This window comes from Amblyomma americanum, chromosome 11 (assembly GCF_052857255.1).
Source record: "Amblyomma americanum isolate KBUSLIRL-KWMA chromosome 11, ASM5285725v1, whole genome shotgun sequence".
Lineage (NCBI taxonomy): Eukaryota > Metazoa > Arthropoda > Arachnida > Ixodida > Ixodidae > Amblyomma > Amblyomma americanum.
The window spans coordinates 9,809,511-9,828,453 of record NC_135507.1 but is presented as its reverse complement, the minus strand read 5'-3'; the positions used below and the strand labels follow the sequence as shown (position 1 = coordinate 9,828,453).

The following is an 18,943-nucleotide window of genomic DNA, read 5'->3' as shown; positions in this document are numbered from 1 at the left end:
TGCATGGAAACGAGAAGAAAATTGTTTATTGAAAGCTGTTTACATATATGAAGTATTCAAACTTACTTCAATAAAAGTGTATGGTTAAGTATGACCTAGCGTCGAACGACGCACAAAAACTGAAGGAGAATGTGACTGCTGTGCGTTACACGGCGGCGACAGTTGTCACGACATTCAGGAACTTTTTCTCTTCGCCCGTAGCCGGGCGTGCCGACACCACGGAGAGCTGTCCAGCGCGGTTCATGAAGCCGACGCAGCGGAGCAGGGTTCCCTTTATCAACGGCCCGAAGGGTCTGTCCATCTGGTAGAAAACACAGTTAACGCTCGACCTGTCCTGTCTCAGCGTGAAATGCTTCGCCAGACCGCGGCGGCTCGTCGTGGGCACGGAGTCCAATGTGCCAAAGACCTCGCATATTCCTCCAGTGCCTTTTATTGAAGCTACTCCGACGCTTAGAATGCGGTAGCTAGTGCTCGCTTCGTTCATGTTTGCGCCATCTGTTTCCACGGGCTCGGCGGTAGCGCCATTCTGTGCGCTTCTTTGAGAAATGCCGGATGGTCTTTGTTGTGCCGGAACAGGCTGAGCTTTGCCGGCCAAGTTTCCGCGCTTCGAGTAGGAAGGTATGGGAGCAGCGAAGGTAACTTGAGAAGTGTTGCCTGAAGCCCGAGATCGTTGGTCTGGCGCAGTGGGCCTCCATGATGGCAAAGCAGGTCGAGGCTGGTGTTGTGGTGGTTGTTCCTGTTGCAACTTAGGTGCCGGTTTCTTCAGGATGCCGGGTCGCGGGCTCGGACCACCTCCTGCAGCCGCATTAGAACCTCGACCTCTGGCCGATGAAGCGCGGGTGACTTGAGGCGGTGGCGCAGGAGCCCGGTACGGCGGTTGCTGGCTCTGAGCGCGAGGCATGGCCGAGGGCCTACCTCTGTACGGAAGAGTCGTTTGTCGCATGGCCGACAGCCTGCCTCTACCTTCTCTAGCGTTCGTCCGCTGCATTGTCGTGGTTGACAGCGAATAAAATTGCAATAATTAAAGTTTGATCAACGCTTTCTTGAAGCACGGTCGCAGTTTGAACTGTCGTCAACGGTGCTGCTAAAACTTGTCGTCTGCTATCACGTACGCATGAGCATACGAAGTGCCTGGTTTCTTCAATGTGCATTTAAACCAAATACTTATAATATTTTACGCGTGTTCATTGAAAGTGAATTTTTTTTCAATCAAGTACGTTAGGCGCTTTTATCGCTTTTATATTCCCGCTTTCGGATCGCATCGCCGCCTTATCCATCCATCCATCCATCCAGCTAGGTAGCGCAAGCTGCCGCCCGATACAAAGGGTAAAGCAATTATCATGCATCCACTTCATCCATCCAGCGATTGTCGGGCGTCTGTTTACTGTTATTTTTCGCTGCCCGAAGAGGCAGCGGCGGCCGGTGACTTTGCTAGCGCAGTTTGTGCAGCGATCGACGACAGCGTCGAGCTATGTGGCCCGCGGTGCCGCCGAACCCAGCCGCGGCGAACCGACACAAAAGGCGACGCGCCGTCTGGGCGATTCGATGAGTGACAAACAAAGGCGGCGACTGCTACCTGAGGGCTTCCGAGGAGCGAGACTGTGAGCCTTTCTCCCCACCACCCCTACTACTACTACCCCGATCAGCGTTTTATCAGCAGCGCCGAGCGACTAAGCGAGGCAGGCGCCGTCAAAATTCTCTCTTATCCCCGTAGCTGTGCGATGCGTCTTCGGACCCATTCGGTGCAGAAGAGGGGAGTGCCAAATTAGCCCGGAAACTGCCACTTTCCTGCCCCCGAGTCCGCGACGACGAACGGTAGTAACGTCGTCGGGCATGTCACGTCTCGACGTTAGGCCTACTGCCACCAGCCGCGCTGACGACTTCGACGGCCGCGGTGCGTTGATGGTCCCCGGATTACCATGGTTCTTCCGAGAGCTAGCGTTGGTCGCCCACTGCTGACGTTCTGAGACTCCGTGCCCCGATCATCGGCCAGCCATGGGAAATTGTCTCAAGTCGATGTCGTCCGATGACATCTCGCTCCTGAGGGATAATCAAGGCACTAGGGATTCGTCAGCTGATCAGCTTGGACCCCCTCCACCGTACCAGGTGAGCGCTTTCTGTCGAGTATTGCCTCTATTTTAATTGCTCGTTTTTAAGACACAGTGTAATAGGCTATGGTGTCGCCATCGTGTCATAGTTTCGGGCCCACAGTTTCTTCACGACTTTGTGCCCTGGCTGAATCGCGCACAGAGCGCAATTGAGTGCACCCCGTCGGGACCATTTGGAAACTGGTTGTCGAGTCATCATCCCGCCGTCACGGGCTCTTGCCCGCTTTGTTCGAGCACCCCTTTGTTTTCGCTTTTTCCTTATGCATTTGCCTTTTCAGGGTGGATGCTTGGCGTCGTGGTACATTTCTCGAGTCGCATTCGCTGCAGCACAGCGAGGAGCTGCTCCACAAAGTCACCGCGAAAAAGCGAAGTGGGGCTATAAAGGATATCTCTATCTCGCGTCACATATAACCATGCCTGTAACAGAGAGCTCGCGCTTTCTTTTTTGTTTTTTTGCCGCACAAGTGGGCAGGCGGTGCAACGACAACGTACGGGCCGCCAGGAACAATGCAGTCTGGAAGCTGGCTGGGATAATGTTGACCTGGCAAGTGCACTGGGTGAAGCGGGTGAAACGGCTGTGTTGACCAAGTTACAAACAACGGTGAAAGAAAACCAGAAGGCCAGTAGATACAGCCTGCGAGGCGGGGTGTTGGACGGAGATTCCGTGAACCGAGATGTTCCCCTTCTATATCGGGCCCGCGTTTTTTTTTTTTCTTCCAGATAATTCTTTTTGTTCCCCTTTGTTTCTCTTTATGAGCGGCGTTCTTTGACGTCACGGCCCACGCAAAAGACGCAAGGGCGCTGCAGTGTCCAGGATATGTCTCCGGAAAGCTACTGTAGCGGCGTAGGTTTTCTGGTGGCGCGTCTGGTTTCCTGGCAGCCGATTTTCTCCCTTTCTGTCCTTCCTTCCAGCTCCGGACGTCTAATTGGCGGTAATTGTGGCGGCTCATTACGTTTTTTTTTTTCTTCCCGCTTTTGCGTGTGTTTGCCTTGCGTGCTTAATCCCTCGCTACATCCCGTTGTCATTGCGTGAGGTAAATTGACGAGAAGGGATGAGAGAGTAGTGGGAGCTTGGGAATCAGCTGCTCGCAAAGCAGCTGCCAGCCGCGCGGTCTGCTGCAGACGGGCGGTGAGTCATATGAAAGTGCGCGTTGTTGCTGGGGGGACGCAACTGAGCGCCGGGAAGAGGGGAAACCGCTTACCGAACGCTTGTAATCATATACAGTTGCTGGCGCCTGGTTCTTTCGTCTACAGAGAAGAAGCGAATATAGCAGGAAAGCTATACCGTTCTTTCTTCATCGCGTGTTGCGCACGGAGGTAGAGAGCATCGACGCTGGTTTTAATTAACATGTATATGTTCTGTCTTTTTTTTCCCCCCTCTTGCAGCATCGGTTGGGTTTCTTCCGCGAACGTGTGGTGTCCGTGCTTGTGGGTTTCACGTCGGCCGAGAGTTGGCGGCCGAGTTGGTTTAGCAGCTTGCTGAGAGAGGGAAGCAAGCGGCGTGCGTGTTTCCGGTTGCTTTCTCTGTTCGCACCTCTCGCGTGGCCGCTTTCAGTAAATCTGCTGGAACCGTCTCGTTGTCACTTGTTAGTCTCGTCGTGCTTGCTATTTTCGGCGTATGTGTGTAATGTAGAGAATGACCCAATTCCACACACACACACACGCACACACACACACACACACACACACACACGCACACACACACACACACACACACACACACACACACACACACACACACACACACACACACACACACACACACACACACACCAAATGTTGCGAGAAGTTATATACTTTTAAAGGGGCTGTGAAGGGGGCTCTAATAAAGTTGCGGCATGCCTGGGATATTGAAGCACACCGCTTCACGAATAGTGTCCAGCAAGAATTTTTCAAATGCGCTTTGTAGAAGCTGAGTTATCTGTAGTTAAAATTTGAATTTCAGCGTCTTCGCGCCTTTCCCTCTCCTCTCGTCATTTTTGCACGCTGGAAGGTAGGCGCTCCTTCGCCGACCCTCCCGCTGGATAGCGGAGCTTCCCGACCCGCCGGAGCTAAGCGGCTTATTGGCCGCGGCCACGGTAGCTGCCTGACGTCTGAAAGAATCGAACCAATGGCCTCTAACCTTGTCTACGCAGATGCGGGGGACGGAGGAGGGTGCGGGCATGAAAAAGTCGCCGGGAAGGGCTCGCCAACTTTGACGCGTGATTGTGGGTCGTCTGCTGCGTGTAGAAGAGTGTTATTTGGCTCTGGTTTTCATGGCAACACAGTGCAGCGATTAAGTGAGTTAATGTGCTCTCCTCGGAAGGCGTTTCAGAGCCCCTTTAAAGTAGACTGAGACTGACACAAGCTTAAAAAATCAGAAGGGTTTACTGACGTTTCGAATGGGAACCAGTCTTCGGTTGCCAGTCTACTTATATGCAGCAGAATCGGCAACTAAAGAAAATGCCAACGCATCAAAATGGTCCACCGAGGATCGCCTAGGAGTTTTCATTCTTTCCAGTCGAGTGTGGTAGAACGTGGAAAAGTAGCATCTGAATTTTTTGTTTCCCCCTCTGGTGTTATCACTCCTTGTCCATGAGCGCGTTTGTATCCGCAATGAACCCTGGCCAATCCCCCGCCGTGGGTGTGTGCCTTTAAGCCTGAGGACGTCATCGTCTGCGCCTGGGCAGAGAAGGAGAGCAGTTCAGCAACAGTCGGTCGGACAGCCTACCAAGCAACGCACGTTCGGTTTTTCCGAGAAGCCGAAACCCTCCTGGAAGAGCTGTAGTGGCTTCCAGAAGAGGGGAAACAAGGGTGCGCACTACTGCGCACGGGTTTCCCTTACAAGTGCGTTGACCTTTGAACAGCGCGTACGGGTGCTGCTGGTTGCGCACACACACACACACACACACAAAACGGACCGACAGCAACCGTACCTGTCGGTTGCAAAAAGATATGCGCAACACTACATCGATGGGCCGCTGGCTGGACCTGAGGTTTGGCTGTGTAATAGTTTTGATCGTGTAATAGTTATGGGGGTCACGTGGAATTAGTAGTACGTGGGTAATAAGCGCAGAAAGAGAACCCACAGCGAATCATTGCACTGGAACCTCTTTGAGTAAAAATGTGACGAGCAAACAGAGCGGCGGTGAAATAGCAGTTGTGTGTGTGCACAACACTATCAACTTGCGACCGCAGCGGTGGCCTATTCGTTTGAGCATCCTCCTCGCATGCGGCAGGTGCGGGGTTCGATCCCCAGTGCCGCCGTACCCACCGGTAATGCAGTGGGTACAAGATTTCCCGTGGCCTGGTGCTCGGCTTATTTAGGATGAAATGCTTGGGAAAGGGGTCTTTGACCTCATCTTGAGAAAAAGAAAAACCTTGTGTCGTGGCGCTCTTTGCCCACAGATGCCCTTGCGCCATAAAAATTCATCACCATCATCACTATTAACTTGTAGTAAAAACACAATGAAATAGCTCTAAAATCACTGCAGAAGACGAACAGTAAATAAAAAAAACACGAGCAAATTAAGGATAACCAAAGTGGAAGCGCATATACCCTGGTCGCGGTTGGCGCGGCAAATGGTTAATTAGATATGGGAGAGGCCTTTGCCCTACAGTGGGCGTAGTCAGCGTGATGATGAAACATGTGGATACAAGGGCGCATTTTGCTCAATTATGAGGAGTAGACTGTAAACAGTGGTAACCAAATCAGCAAGTGCACAGACTAGACTGAAAAATAAAGGATTGAGATGAACGTTTGAAGTAATGCAGAGACGAACTATAGATTTGAAGTCGAGAGATGGTATGGTGCACAGGATGGACATTTTCACTGTTTACAACTTGATCGAGCGCGCTTGCATTGTGGACTGTGCCTTTGCACGCACGGCAGGCAGCCTGTGTGAAGTCCGCCGGTCGGAATGGTGCTGTCACAGGCTGGCTGCAATCAAGAGTTCCAGCATACCGCGAGCCTGCAGTGTGCATGCGCTGGCGGTCCTGACGTGTGCCTGCAGCTAGGCTGTACCAGGCGTTTTGGGGCTATTTGCGCATGCGCGTTGTGGTTGGCTCGCGATAAGCGGCAGCGCTACCTTGATGTTTGCGCCAAGGAATTTTATATAAGGTCCATGCGGGTAGCGGGCGGCGTTTGCTTTAATTAAGCAGGGATAAACGGGTTTGGGTTATGGGGGTTCAACGTCCCAAAGGGACTCGTGCTATGAGGGACACCGCAATGAAGGGCTCCGGAAATTTCGACCACCTGGGGTTCTTTAACGCGCACTGACATCGCACAGTACACGGGCCTCTAGAATTTCACCTCCATCGAAATTCGACCGCCGTGGCCGGGATCGCACTCTGGTCAACAGCCGAGCGCCATAACCACTGAGCCACTACGGCGGCTCGCAGGGATAAACGAATCTTGACTGGGGATGAGAAGTAATTTTCCCTGCGCTGTCCACCCACTAAGAAAATAAAAGAAGTTAAACACCTAAAATTTCCAGTGGATTTATGGTACCCTGCTACCCTTCCTGCCGCCTTCTTTCGCTCCATACTCCCCGGCTCGGCACTGTGCTGGTTATCCTAGCTCTCGGGGGCACCTTGTCGTTCCTTTGTCTGTCTAGAACGCACCGTGGCGACGTTGTTTCTGTCCGCATCATGAGTTCCGCGTATTCACGTGTTCCATGCGGTACGTCTTCCTGGCGGCACCTTGTCCGTGCATCGCAGGCGCCTGCGTTCGTATCGTCTCCCCCTCGTGACTGTTCGCGTCGTCTTTGTGTCGGGTGGCGATGGAGGGGAGCCCGGAAGGGGCGCGTGCCGCCGGCGACAGGAGAAGGAAGGACACGACGCGTGTGTGCGTGCGTGTACTTGCCCGTTCGCCTGCTGTTGCTGCTGCCGGGCTTGACGTCATCCTGTCCTTGGAGGACGGTCGCTTTCTCCCCTTGCGCCGCCGCGCCTATATCTCTCATCTCCGCGTTGCGTGAAGAGAAAAGAGATAGGAAAAAGGAAAAAAAAAAGGGGGGGGGGGGGCGCTGTCTCTATGGGCAGACTTTTGAAGTTGGTATATGCGAGGGCGCGCGCGGAGTCCCCCCGGCGGCTCCGCTGGGCTGCGCCGAGCAGCAACAACACTTTGTTGCTTTGGTTTCAGCTTCGATTTCGCAGCTCTTCCGGCGCCTCCGTGTTTATACCGTCCTGCGTGCTGAGAATGTGTCAACAACAGTGAAGGTTAATGCGCGCAGAACAAGGTTGAACCTGCCACAGGAGCACTGCGACACGGTAAACACAGATAGCAAAGGCGTGCTTCGGGGAAGATGCGGGCGCCTTGGATCTTTTTGAGCTGCCATCTTCCTCGTGCGGAAAAGCAGGTCCGACGTCCCGTGCCTTAATTGTTAGTGGAAGGAGCTGTCGGTGCCGAGTTGCTTCGAAGAAAAAAAAAATAGACAGGTGCACAGGCTGCACACCCAGTGTAACCGCTGCAAAAATGCATTCCCAGCGGTTGCCAGCTTTGTCTACTAATTCTTGAACTTCCTATTTTTCCAAAGGCAACGTGAAACGCCCCGCAATCTTGACGTCACGGGTCACGACCGGAAGGGAAAAAGAATGAAAACGTGTGTTGTAGTACGCGATCTTATATCGGCATGGTGTTCTCAAAGGGTTCTGGCTCCAAGGTTCACTGAATTAATCGAAGGGGCACTGACGACAAATTGAATTGGCCTGTATCGCTAGGCTGTGGCTGATATGGGAGAAGCCACTCACTGAAAATTAAAAAAAAAGGTACAGGTATCGCCACCACCGGCCGTTTTTGAAAGCTCACTGCATGCGGTGACGTCAAAAATTTTTTTTTCGCGGATTTTCGAGGCTAGGCTACATTACCATTCACTTCCGGATGGTGATCGCGGGGTCCATTTTCGGTCTTAATGTCACGTGGCATCTCTTCACGTGACATCTCTAATGTCACGTGGCATCTCTTCGGCATCCACTGCGCGTTTGGAGGCTTCTCGTAGTGTACCATCAAGAGATGAGGGTAGAGCCGCGCCCGCTCGACGACTGAGCACCCTGCTCGTGGAGAGAGAAACGCCGCCACCAACTACCGACCCATCGCAAGAGGCCTTTCCCCGTTGCATCACTGCAGCTGGCCGGAATTAACTGATGCGCTCTTTAATTGCTAGTCGTGTCTAGGAACTCGAGGGTTAACTGCTAGCAGCTTCAAAGATAAAAAGGCCGCTTTTTGCGAGCTGACGCCTTTACCGCAGAAAAATAGCTTCGGGGCTATTCACTGCTCTTCCTGTCCCCCTAACCTCTGTCACTTCATTTCTCCATTCTGCCTGCTTTTCTTTATTTCCGCTGCCCCGGCTCAGGTGCTTCAGTATCGATGGCAGATGCCGGGGCTAGCAAAAAAATCTTATCCTTCCTTTTTATTATTATTTTAATAAACCACTACTGCTGCTATTCACTCGAGCCCGATCAGTGGCTGCCATGTTGGTATGGCCACCTACACCGCTGAAGATCTGCGCGCTTAACTCCAAAATGGCGCCCGTCACGTCAAGTGAATCCTCAGCGAAAGAACGCGCGCTAGATGGCTTGCACGTGACGTCACAGTTAAGCACCGTGATGATGAACCGCGTAGCTTCCACGGCGCATAAGCGTATCATCGATAAGCGGCAGGTTCTCGCTGTGCTCTGACTAGCCAGCTAGCGTGACGGCTGTTGCCGCGCCTGTCTCTTCGACGCTCTGCGTGATCGTTTTCAACAGGGTTAACAACAGCAGCCTCACTGATTAGCATTTCAATGCGGGAGTATTCAGCTGCGACTTATTAAACGCGATTACACCGGAGAAACGTAGGCAGCAACGGCCCGGCCTTAAGAGTTGCGTTTGACGCATGCGCACTTCGAAGCACGCTTATTTTTTTTTTCGTGCGCAATCACGATGCGCATGCGTACGTTGTGCGAAAACTGTCCGCTATCTTTCAGCGCAAGCAATGGAGCGGCATATGTAATGTGTGCAAAAAGCATTGTCCGCGCTGCGAGGTTCACCACCCCCCTTGCGTCGGCAAAAACTCCTGGTCAAGTGTGTGCGGGCGGAGAGTCCAGTTTGAGCTTTAAGGGGGTGTAGGAGGTCTGCCGAGCTTCTGGTCGGCAGAGGGTCGTCGTACCTCACAGAAAGTCACGGCTTCTTGGAAGTGTTTGTTTTGCGCGCTCTGTCGGGAAAAGAGCCCGAAGCGACCTAAGTGCTGCGCCCTCACGTGCGTCAGTATCAGTAGCGGCGTCAGCGAGCCAACAATAACGGCGGTACACGGTCACTGGGCGAAATTAAGCCAGAAATATACATATCGCGTGTGCCAAGAATACCGAGGGCGCACGCGCGCGCGGCGCGATAGCATCTGCCTGCCGGTCGGGATAAGGACAGGCGCTGGCTGCTGACCACAGCTAGGGCACGCCTCAGTGCGCGCGAGACATATCTACCGAAGCTCGACGAGGCCAATGTATGCACCGAATGCCCCCCCCCCCCTCCCCCCCGGCCCGACAACACGCCGAGTATCGCGTAGATGGGGGCGAGAATTCGCCCCTCGCTCGGCGGAGCAGACCTGTCCCCTAGTCCTTTAAGATGACGGAGGCGGGGGAGAGGGTGACGTCCTTGTACTGTTGCTGCACGCGCGGATTTTTTTGATGTCGATATATCGTGTGCGCCGTGGAGATAATTCCTACCAGGCTCTCATGAGGCGGTGAATTGTTTCATTTTCATTTTCATTTTATTACCTTAAAGACCCCTCGCGGGGTATTACATAAGGGGTGGGATTAGCAGGAAAAGGCACAAAACAATGCCATTAGTGATCATGAACAAAAAATGTTGTTTAGATTGTTTGCAAATGATGAAGGACAGGTGATGTCGACGATGTGCTGGGGAAGGCCGTTCCAATCCTTAGCTGCACGTGGGAAGAAGGAGGCTGAAAAAGTAACAGTTCGGGCACGTGGGCGAAAAACTTGAAGCGTGTGGCTAGTGCGATGAGAAATGTATGATGCTTCGGGTTTGTTCCTCTTTTCTGTTCGGTCCGAGAAAGGAGAACAGCCATGTGAGCAGAGGTTGATAGCAAGTCTCAGTGTGCCCTGTCTGCAAGGTCAGAGATGGTGAAGCGGATATTCACCACCTGCTGTGGGTTTGCCCGGCGCTGTGGCCGACAAGAATTCGGCACCTGGTGGCAGTGGGTCTCTCACTGAACAATCCGGATTCATCTTGAAAGAGCTACGTCGTGCACCTTCGGACTTGCAGTGCATGATTGGTGCAGTATGTGGCATACATTCTTGAAAGAAGTAAAACATAGCAGTGCTCTGTATAGTGTAACTTTGTAAGTGTATAAAACAAATATATTTGCCCATAATCACTATAGAAATCCTCTTCAATACTTGTTTAAATGCACAGGTCACTTGGGGACCTGAACTCAGTCAGGCTCGTTAGACTTCTTTCCATGTGGTCTAGCTGTGCTGTAACTGTCTTAACATTAAATGACGTCAGAATGAGGCTTAGTGAATTTAATTAACTTCTGCTGTTAATGTTACTTTCATTAATATGACCTTATGGTGGCCTGGTAGCGGGATGCTCAGATTGTTTGTGGACATATGTGTCAGCACAATAGATGCTAGGAGCCAGAAATATCTTATATGCCAAGGGTGATGGAATGCTGTGCGATAACATCATGCTTGGTGCAGTTTGTGCCCGTCAAGATAAGAGAGCTTTCATGTATATATCTCATGCAGGAGAGACCTATTGCAGTTTGCAAAGCACTTCACAGCTGTGTAGACATAGCCACAAAATGACAACAGAGCATGGCACTTCCTGTAACCGTCATGCTTTGTTTTAACCCCGACTCGCGTGACATGTTTTGTCTGCTTTCCCTGCTTACAGTTGCCATTATCGCAAAAAAACAAAGTGAAAGCTGAACCATATGCTTTGTGTGGGATGAAAAGAAACAAAAACTAAAATATACACAACATTTGACACACGGGCGAGGTTGTTCATATTAGCTTTTAAAAGCCATATGTTCGCCTAATGCTGTTATTTTGTGACTGTGTTTTCATGGCTGTCGCGAAAATGCCTGGGTGGCAATCAGGCTTTCTAACAACTGAAAACTGTTTTGCTGTCATGCTTGAGTCAAATATGTTGTTTAAGTGTTGGTATTTCTCATTAGGCATACACATAACATTATGAGCATCTTTTTGTTGAGAAGTACATCTGGGTAAAAAGCTAGGGTAAAAAAGGGTATAGGCCTTTTATGAGAAATGCGCTGCCATCTAGTGGCCGCCGCACGCAGTCCGCCACGTCGGAGGATAGATAGCCTCCGAAATCGCAACACGTATATGTGTATGCAAGTCGTGCACGCTCGAGTTTCTTCTCTCTGTGCGCGCTCAAGGGCACAAAGGCACCCAGGAAAAGAGGCAAGGGCACTTGATTCGGTGACGGTCGACTGGCCTGCGCCACTTTGCAGAACGCAACGGAAAGGACGGTGTCAAATTCTGCATCACTTTTGAAATTAACAAATTGCAGAGCCACTCCACGAGATGCGCCACTTTGAACAAGTGCACAGCGTTCAATACATCTAGCACAATCCCACACATATATGCCAGACCACGCGACAAACACCAACACACGGCTGCAGCAGACAAACGTTTCTGCTTTTTCGCACTCAATTTGGCCGCTGCACCGAGAGCACTAGTGTCAGGCTACACTCGCACCGCACCGCAAGAACTGGCATTGCGCTAGCATGGTACTTTTGTGAATTAGTGCAGAAAGTGCAGCCAAATCGAGGAGACCTTTTAGCGTCGGCAGACTAACATTTGACTCCATACTAAACTTGTAGCTGAGTTCCTGATGGCGCTCCGAATGTGCTTTGGACGCGTAACAAGTCTCTGCAAAGTCACTTGGAAACCTAAGCAGCATGGATAGGCCAACTGACCACCCATCACTCATTTTTACAACCTCAATTTCCAGGATATAGGATTTTCTGACGAGCACACGCCGCACAAAAGCTATTGCAAGATGCACTTCAAGCCAGAGCAGAGTTTTGTATAAAGATGCACTTCAGCAAAGTTTTGTATAAGATGCACTTCAAGCCAGAGTTTTGTATAAAGTCTATTAGTTGCCTATTTTTTCATTGTACTTGGGGCCTTCTGTCCATGAGATGGGTGCGTCGCGGGCCAGTCCTCAAACATACCTATGTGGTACAACGTGAATGACATCCAATGCTGTCACTCTAAGCATCTTATTCCCATTTACTTTGCTTGGTTACAGGCTTGACGTTACGTTCTTCATATCTATTCACACATGGCATTGATGCTGTCTCTATTAGAATTGGCTCACTTGAGCTTGCGTCTCCTCGCAAGAAATCAAGCCCTTTGTTTTAGAACCATGCCGTCCACGGCAGCCGTTTTTGCGTTGCTTGTTTCATGGGAATTTGTTGTGCTTACAGAAACGTGTAACCAACAACAAAGCCTCAGTATCATTGTTGAACTTGCAATTGATCGGTGGCTATGCTGCTAGGCACTAGTTTTTGAAGGCCCGGTGTAATGACTGGATAATCGAATGCAGTGGTGTGCACCGCCCTCTCTTCCTCCCTATTGCAGGAGACTGTGTCCATGCCAGTCTACTACCCGTCGCCAAACGTGAGCCGTCCAGCCTGCCAGCTGACCGAGGAAGAGCAGGTGGTGATCGCCCAGCGCATGGGCCTCATCCAGCACCTTCCCACGGGCCTCTATGATGGCAGCAAGAAGAACAGAGAGTGAGTGGTGTTCAAGTGCACTTTCTGCCATCAACAGTCCATCGCTCCTGCCTGCCTACCTGTCTGTCCAGCACCGCATGGGGAGGAAGGGGGTCACTAGGAGCGGCAGCGGCGAGAATTGCTTATCTATTGCCATCGGCTGATAAGGCAATGGAGGAGGTCACTCTGAATTGGTTGCAGTGATGCCGGTACAGCAGTGGATGCTCGAGAGCCTTTCATGGGTTTCTGAAGCCTGTTAAAAAAATCATTCACTCTTAGGAACGCTTTTTAGAAAGGAATTCTTGGGAAATCTCTTCCAGCAAATAAAAATGTTACTTGTAAGCATATATTGCAAGCTTAACTTTGTGTATAGTTTCGAGGTGCTGCAGTCTAATTGCAGACCGTGCAGGTGGGATGTGCAAAGTATAATGTCATGAGTAGCAGCAAAACAAAATACGTCTTGAGACAAAAAGTGCGGGTGACAGAAAGAACAAAGAAAAGAAATTCGATATGAAATGCTCTACACCACTAATGAAAGCATGCTGCTTTTATTAGCGCTTGTAACGTATTGTATTCACAAGGCAAAAGTAAACATAAGTAAAGCGTGCTCCTTGTTGTTTATGTGTGAGACGCGCATGCAATATGTAGGAAGGCAGAGCAGTGGACTGTGTCGCTTAAGGGAAGCAAGCTACTAGTTGGAGGCTGAAGTCTCACCTCAGTGAACAGGTCCAACAATACTTGTTCTGAACTGGATGACCTTTTTTTTTTTTCACTTGTTTGCATTTACTCTCAGGGACTGTTTATCTGAGGCTGAGCAGCTGTACTGTAACAGTCGTGAACGTCATTAATGAACTTACTGGCAAGTGCACTTCTATAGTAGGATTGTGCTTGGTTCTTCAAAACTGCCTCATCTGGCTGGCATTGAAAGAGGGCGGGCGCTAAGGGGTATTTCACAATCGTCATCACCACCACCACCATCCAAACTATGTTTGAAAGGCATGGTACGTACTCCTTTAATGGTGTCTTTTCATTTTATCATCATATCTGCTTTGGCCCATCACCTATTGCCCTGATGTGGTCAGCTGCCTTGCATGGCCTGCTAGCCAGCTCGGATAGCCAAGCATCATGGCAGCAGGTCAACGTCACTAGTTGGAGGGCCTCCTTTGGTGGGCATTTGCGCTTTATTCTCAAGTTGTATCTAACAAAGGTATATGTAAATGTGTGAGGAACTTGTTGAGGGATGGTGTACACGTTTTTCTGTCCGCAACCCCCGTCTCTTCTCACAGGTGCGTGATATGCATGGGTGAGTTTGCCATGGGCGACGCAGTCCGGTTCCTGCCCTGCATGCACATCTACCACACGGACTGCATTGACGACTGGCTCATGCGCTCCTTCACGTGCCCTTCGTGCATGGAGCCAGTGGATGCCGCACTGTTGACCACCTACCAGACCAACTGAGTCCGTCTCCTCGCGACACTGCGCGTGCGCACTCGTTGGTGAGTGGGTGGACGTATTGTAGCTTGCTGCCTTTACAGCTTCGGTGTCTTTGCTTTGAAAAAGTAAGTTTTTCGAACAGCAACCACATCTCTGCAAGGTGGTAGTTGTTCCGCAGTTGTGCCCAACTCTTTGCGACCTCATGGACCAAAACGCTTCAGGCTTCTCTCTCTTCCGCTGTCGTTTGGAACCTGCCACTGTCATTTGGAGCTTGCTCTTGCTCATGTTGGTTGCTTCTGTGACACTGTCAGTCCACCTTGTCTCCCCCCTCCCCCTGACAAATGTAAGTTAACAGCTCACGCTATTTTCCCAAGCATTTAACGCATGAAGGAGCTGAGAACCAGTTGGGGGAAAGCTTGGGGCAGCACCACGTAATGAATTGTTGAATGTCAAGCATTCTCCTTGAAACAGGTTGGTAGCATGTGCCACGTGGACGGCCAGGATGGATGCTAGGAGCATCCCCCTTGACATGGGCTGGCTGTCATAGTAGGTGAACACCGCAACAAAAGCAGGACAAAGGCAAGACAAGCCTTTGTCCCGCCTTTGTTGTGCTGTTCACCCACCATGAATGCTTACCAACTCGCCCAAACCTCAGCTTTACGGGCTGGCTTCTTTGTCTACTGCCATGTTCAGTATTTTTTAGAACGCAGCTCTTAAGCACTCGTTTATGGGTTTGAGCCGCATTGCTGCCATCGGCGTAACCAAGCCAAACTATAAATAAATAAAAATAAACATTGCTGCAACTAGGATTCGAACCCGAAGTTCTGCGAACAGGTTAGCTTCGCTGGCCACTGCAAGAGAGCACTAGGCTGATCGCATCTCGTGTTAAACTGCAGCACACCCTCGCTCTCTGCATTGCACAGCGTTTCGTCTTCTGCTAATACTGCTACTGAAGTAATATACACATTCTCACATGCTGTGCATTACACATCGTTTTTGTCTTCAACTAATACCACTACTGAACTAATATTGTCGCCAGACGTGCTGATGACCCAGCAAAGCAAAACAATAAGCCTACAGAACCTGAGACACCGACAGAGCAGTGTAATCGTGTAAGAATTGTAATCGTCCTTAGAATTTTTATCTCAATATTTGTCTAAACTGCTTTGTCAGACTTAGGTGAATTTCTAGGTATTATCCAAGCCTGACAAAGCGGTGTTAAATACAAATTCCATTAACTTTTATGCTATACCAATTTTGGATCCTGAAATTATGCATCTTTAGATCACTACCCTGCTATTAAGTGGCCAGTCCTCCGACTTTGTCTACAGCAGATAAATTCACGTTGCCTTCATTTTTTCTGAACCCGAGGGCTTCGGGGATTCCGACTGTGGATGTGTCAGCATATGGTTGGATACTGCCAGATTCCTTCATCGTAGTTATATTTTTTATATTTAACATCTTCTTAACAGCTTCCAGTTAAGCAATGCCACTTAGCAACAAATAGGATAATTTTAATGAAGTGTTCATAGTCCTCTGTTCTGTGGCACAGTGATTTAGTGCTGCATGTGTGACTGTTTAAGACATTTCGAGCCCCCTTGCTCATAAATACCTTTTCCTCTTTTTTCTTTTTATGCTTGGAATTAGCAGCAAATTATTTACAACCTGCCCTGGGTGTACGCGCCTTTTAGGTCAAATATTGAGATTCTTTTAAGCCAGAATTTCCGTTTAGGAAGCCGCGAGACGAGCTGGGAGGCATAACTGCAAGTTGGGGTTCTGTGCTTTTGAGAGAAATGAAATTATGCGGAAAACTTGTACTCACTGGGAAAACCAATGGGTTCCCACAATACTGGGAGTCGGAACACAGCACCTCTTGCATGCAAGGCCGAGACTTTTCAAAATGCATGTGGATTTAGTGTTTCAGTGTCTCTGCAAGCTGTAGCAGCCTTGGCATTGTAAAACTTGCAGTTCCAAGTGCAAAGTGTGAAAATTTGTGTTTTGGGCATTGTGATTAACCTGTGCTTTTCGTTTTCTTCCTGCTTGCTATCTGTATAGGTCTGTGTTGACGTGGGAAATGTTCAGCTGCCCCCGGACAACCTGTCCGAACTGACACGTAGGGGCTGTCACTGTGTGTGCGTGCGTTCTGAACCTGTAAATGAGAGCAAAATCCTCAGTCAAGCACGAATGCAGGAATTCGTCGCCTCTGTGGCGCAACAGAAGGCGAAACGAATTTCCTCGCAGTCGTCCGTTGCAGCTTCCAGACTCGGGTTTAGGAGCGCAGCGTCATCGTCGAGAAGAAGAGTGAAGTAAGTGCTGCGTTCAATGCTGCAAGACATCTAGCGGGCATGGCCTGGGCCCCTTCCGTGGCAGGAGATGACGACCACCATTAAAATTTCCTGGCCAGCGACATGCCGGCACCGGCTTTCGCTTGAAGACTTTAGAGTGCTTGGTGTTGGCGTCCTTTAAGCCAGTGTGGATATGTAAATATAAGATGTCTTAGTGTTAGAGTTCTGGTTATGCTCGATGGTACATGGAAGGCTCATGCTCTTGCCCTGGACACTTTCTGATGCGCAATGTGCGTCGGCTTGGTGGACTTTGCACCAATACGACCTTGCGTTGCAGAGTTGTTTCTTGGAAAAGTGCTTTTTTTTTTCTTCTGTTCCTTTGTTCTTTGTGCTGCCAACCCGAAGGCCTGGTCCCGGTTGTTTTGTGTTTTGTTTGTTTTGCCTTAAAGAGCCGATTCGTAGCAAAGAGCGGCAGTGGCTTCGGTGAACGCAGAGGCATCTATTCTAGCGATGTTGAGTGCCTAGTTTGCTTCCATATATGAAAGGTGTGATATCTATGCGTTGGCGACGCGAGTTCTGGGCATTGCACCGTCAATGCAGGTCAGGGTGAAGAAAACGTGGCGCCGACATGTGTGTTTTGTACGTGTCTGCACTCGGTCTTAAGTCCATTGTCTAAAGCACTGGTTTTTTTTCAAGGGCATCGAAGAAAGTGGGAAGGGTACACTTTAAACATGAATATGCTTAAACGGGAGTAAAAAAAGAGTAAACTGTCCTCTTACACACTACATTTTATAAAAGGGATTGTGCTAGAGGACAGCTTACTCCCTGTTTACTCCTTTCTGTTTACAGTTTAGGCAGTGCAGTGTGAACCCGCATTGGGGGTTCTCTCTCAAGGCAAGCTCCTAACTTTTTTTGTCATCTATTGATGTTGTACGTTTAGAAAAAAATATGAACAATCCTTCTTTTTAAGGTTGGTAGTGGATCGTTCAAGCAGGGGGGTTGGGAAAGACAAAAGGCAGAACAAAATTCCTGTAGTGTTCACGATGACATCAAGCCCAAAGCCACGTGTTGAGTTTGGGCATGACAGTAATAATGGCAGAATTACTGTTCCATCTTGTTGGACACTAAGGTGTTGATGAAAAAGGCGCAGTGTGGCATTAAATGCATAGCGTGTGTAGAGATTTGGTTTGGCTTAATTGATTTGCATAGTCGTACTTTTGAAAATCATTGCTTAATCTCGTAATTGGACAAGTAGAGGAAATATTCATGAATGCCACCATTTTTGCCCCCCCTCCCCCAAACTGGATGGTCAAGTGGTTCAGTTAGTTGAAAATGGTTTACAACTTGTTTTGATGAGTTCACAACGTGTGAATAACTGAGGGCACTGTTTGGGTGAAATCTCTCGAAGGTTTGACTGCAGCAGCGACCATCGATAGGCAAGCCAAACGCAAAGCCACTTAGTGCCGAAGTCATGCAGCTGCACAGTGGCCCACAGTAGTGGTTGTCTGCACGTTCATTTAGCCTTTTGGGACTTCAGCTATCATGCGACAACATGGTCACAGATTGATCTTAGCGGCCGTTTCACTGGACATCGGCTGTAGTTCGTGGTCAGGTGGGGTCTCCGACATCTATATATATATAGGGGAAAAAAAATCAGTCTATTGTTCGAGGAAGCCTTTTGTCATATTGCAGACATCTAGAATTATTTATTGTAGGTCAGTCCCTGTACACATATTACAATGCAGAGATTTCAAGCTGTAGGTAAAAATGCCGAGTACTTGTTACACAAGCATACCAAGTGACACAGCTGGTGGCATCTGAAGACTTCAAAGAGTGCCGACAGACATTTGTGGCCGTCATGTTTCTTCACTTCACAGCTTGAATACGGAAGGAAGCTATTCGTTTAGGTGCACATTCAAGTTTTGTTATCTTTTTATCTCGGGACACAGAGGTTTGGGAGTTGCATCTGTACTTACCTGTAGCCGAGCTCATTCTTTCATCCCCCCCCCCCCCCCCCCCCCCTTTTTTTTCCATCATTTTGAGCTTTGGTTGTCTGGAAAATAACTGCTTGCACAAGAGCATTTGTGCATTGCATTTATGTTTGGATGGCCTTTTGTGCTGGTCAAGAAAATATGAGAGATTTGTCATTTGAGTGCCGAGAGCTCTGTCGAGCCATATGTTCCGAGGGGATTTAAAAGAGAAAAATGCAGCAGAGCCTTTCATCATGCAGAGTAAAAAAAGAAATACCTTGGCCTAGTCATTAGAAGTGATGGAATATATTTCATGTGCGATTTTCATTCCTTTTTGGGACATGTACATAATTAAAGATATCCTTGACAAAAAGTGTTGTGTGTGCATCATTGTGTCACGCTTTGCCAAAGCTTTTAGTTCTGGTA

At 49.5% G+C, this 18,943-nt stretch overlaps 1 protein-coding gene across 1 annotated transcript; it reads left to right on the top strand.

Moving 5' to 3' along the window:
- The first annotated feature begins 1,383 nt into the window (after nucleotides 1–1,383).
- On the top strand, nucleotides 1,384–18,890 carry LOC144111176 (RING finger protein 11-like). Its single transcript, XM_077644351.1, has 4 exons — nucleotides 1,384–2,106; nucleotides 12,695–12,849; nucleotides 14,115–14,324; nucleotides 16,318–18,890. The coding sequence occupies exons 1-3, from the start codon at nucleotides 1,996–1,998 to the stop codon at nucleotides 14,284–14,286; spliced, it is 438 nt and encodes a 145-aa protein (XP_077500477.1). The 5' UTR covers nucleotides 1,384–1,995; the 3' UTR covers nucleotides 14,287–14,324; nucleotides 16,318–18,890.
- Nucleotides 18,891–18,943: the final 53 nt, after the last annotated feature.

Excerpts from the sequence above, each read along its gene's own strand:
- LOC144111176 (XM_077644351.1), top strand. The coding sequence starts at position 1,996 with ATGGGAAATTGTCTCAAGTCGATGTCGTCCGATGACATCTCGCTCCTG. Across the intron at positions 2,107-12,694 it reads GACCCCCTCCACCGTACCAG|GAGACTGTGTCCATGCCAGT; the intron begins GTGAGCGCTTTC and ends TCCCTATTGCAG. Across the intron at positions 12,850-14,114 it reads GGCAGCAAGAAGAACAGAGA|GTGCGTGATATGCATGGGTG; the intron begins GTGAGTGGTGTT and ends CTCTTCTCACAG.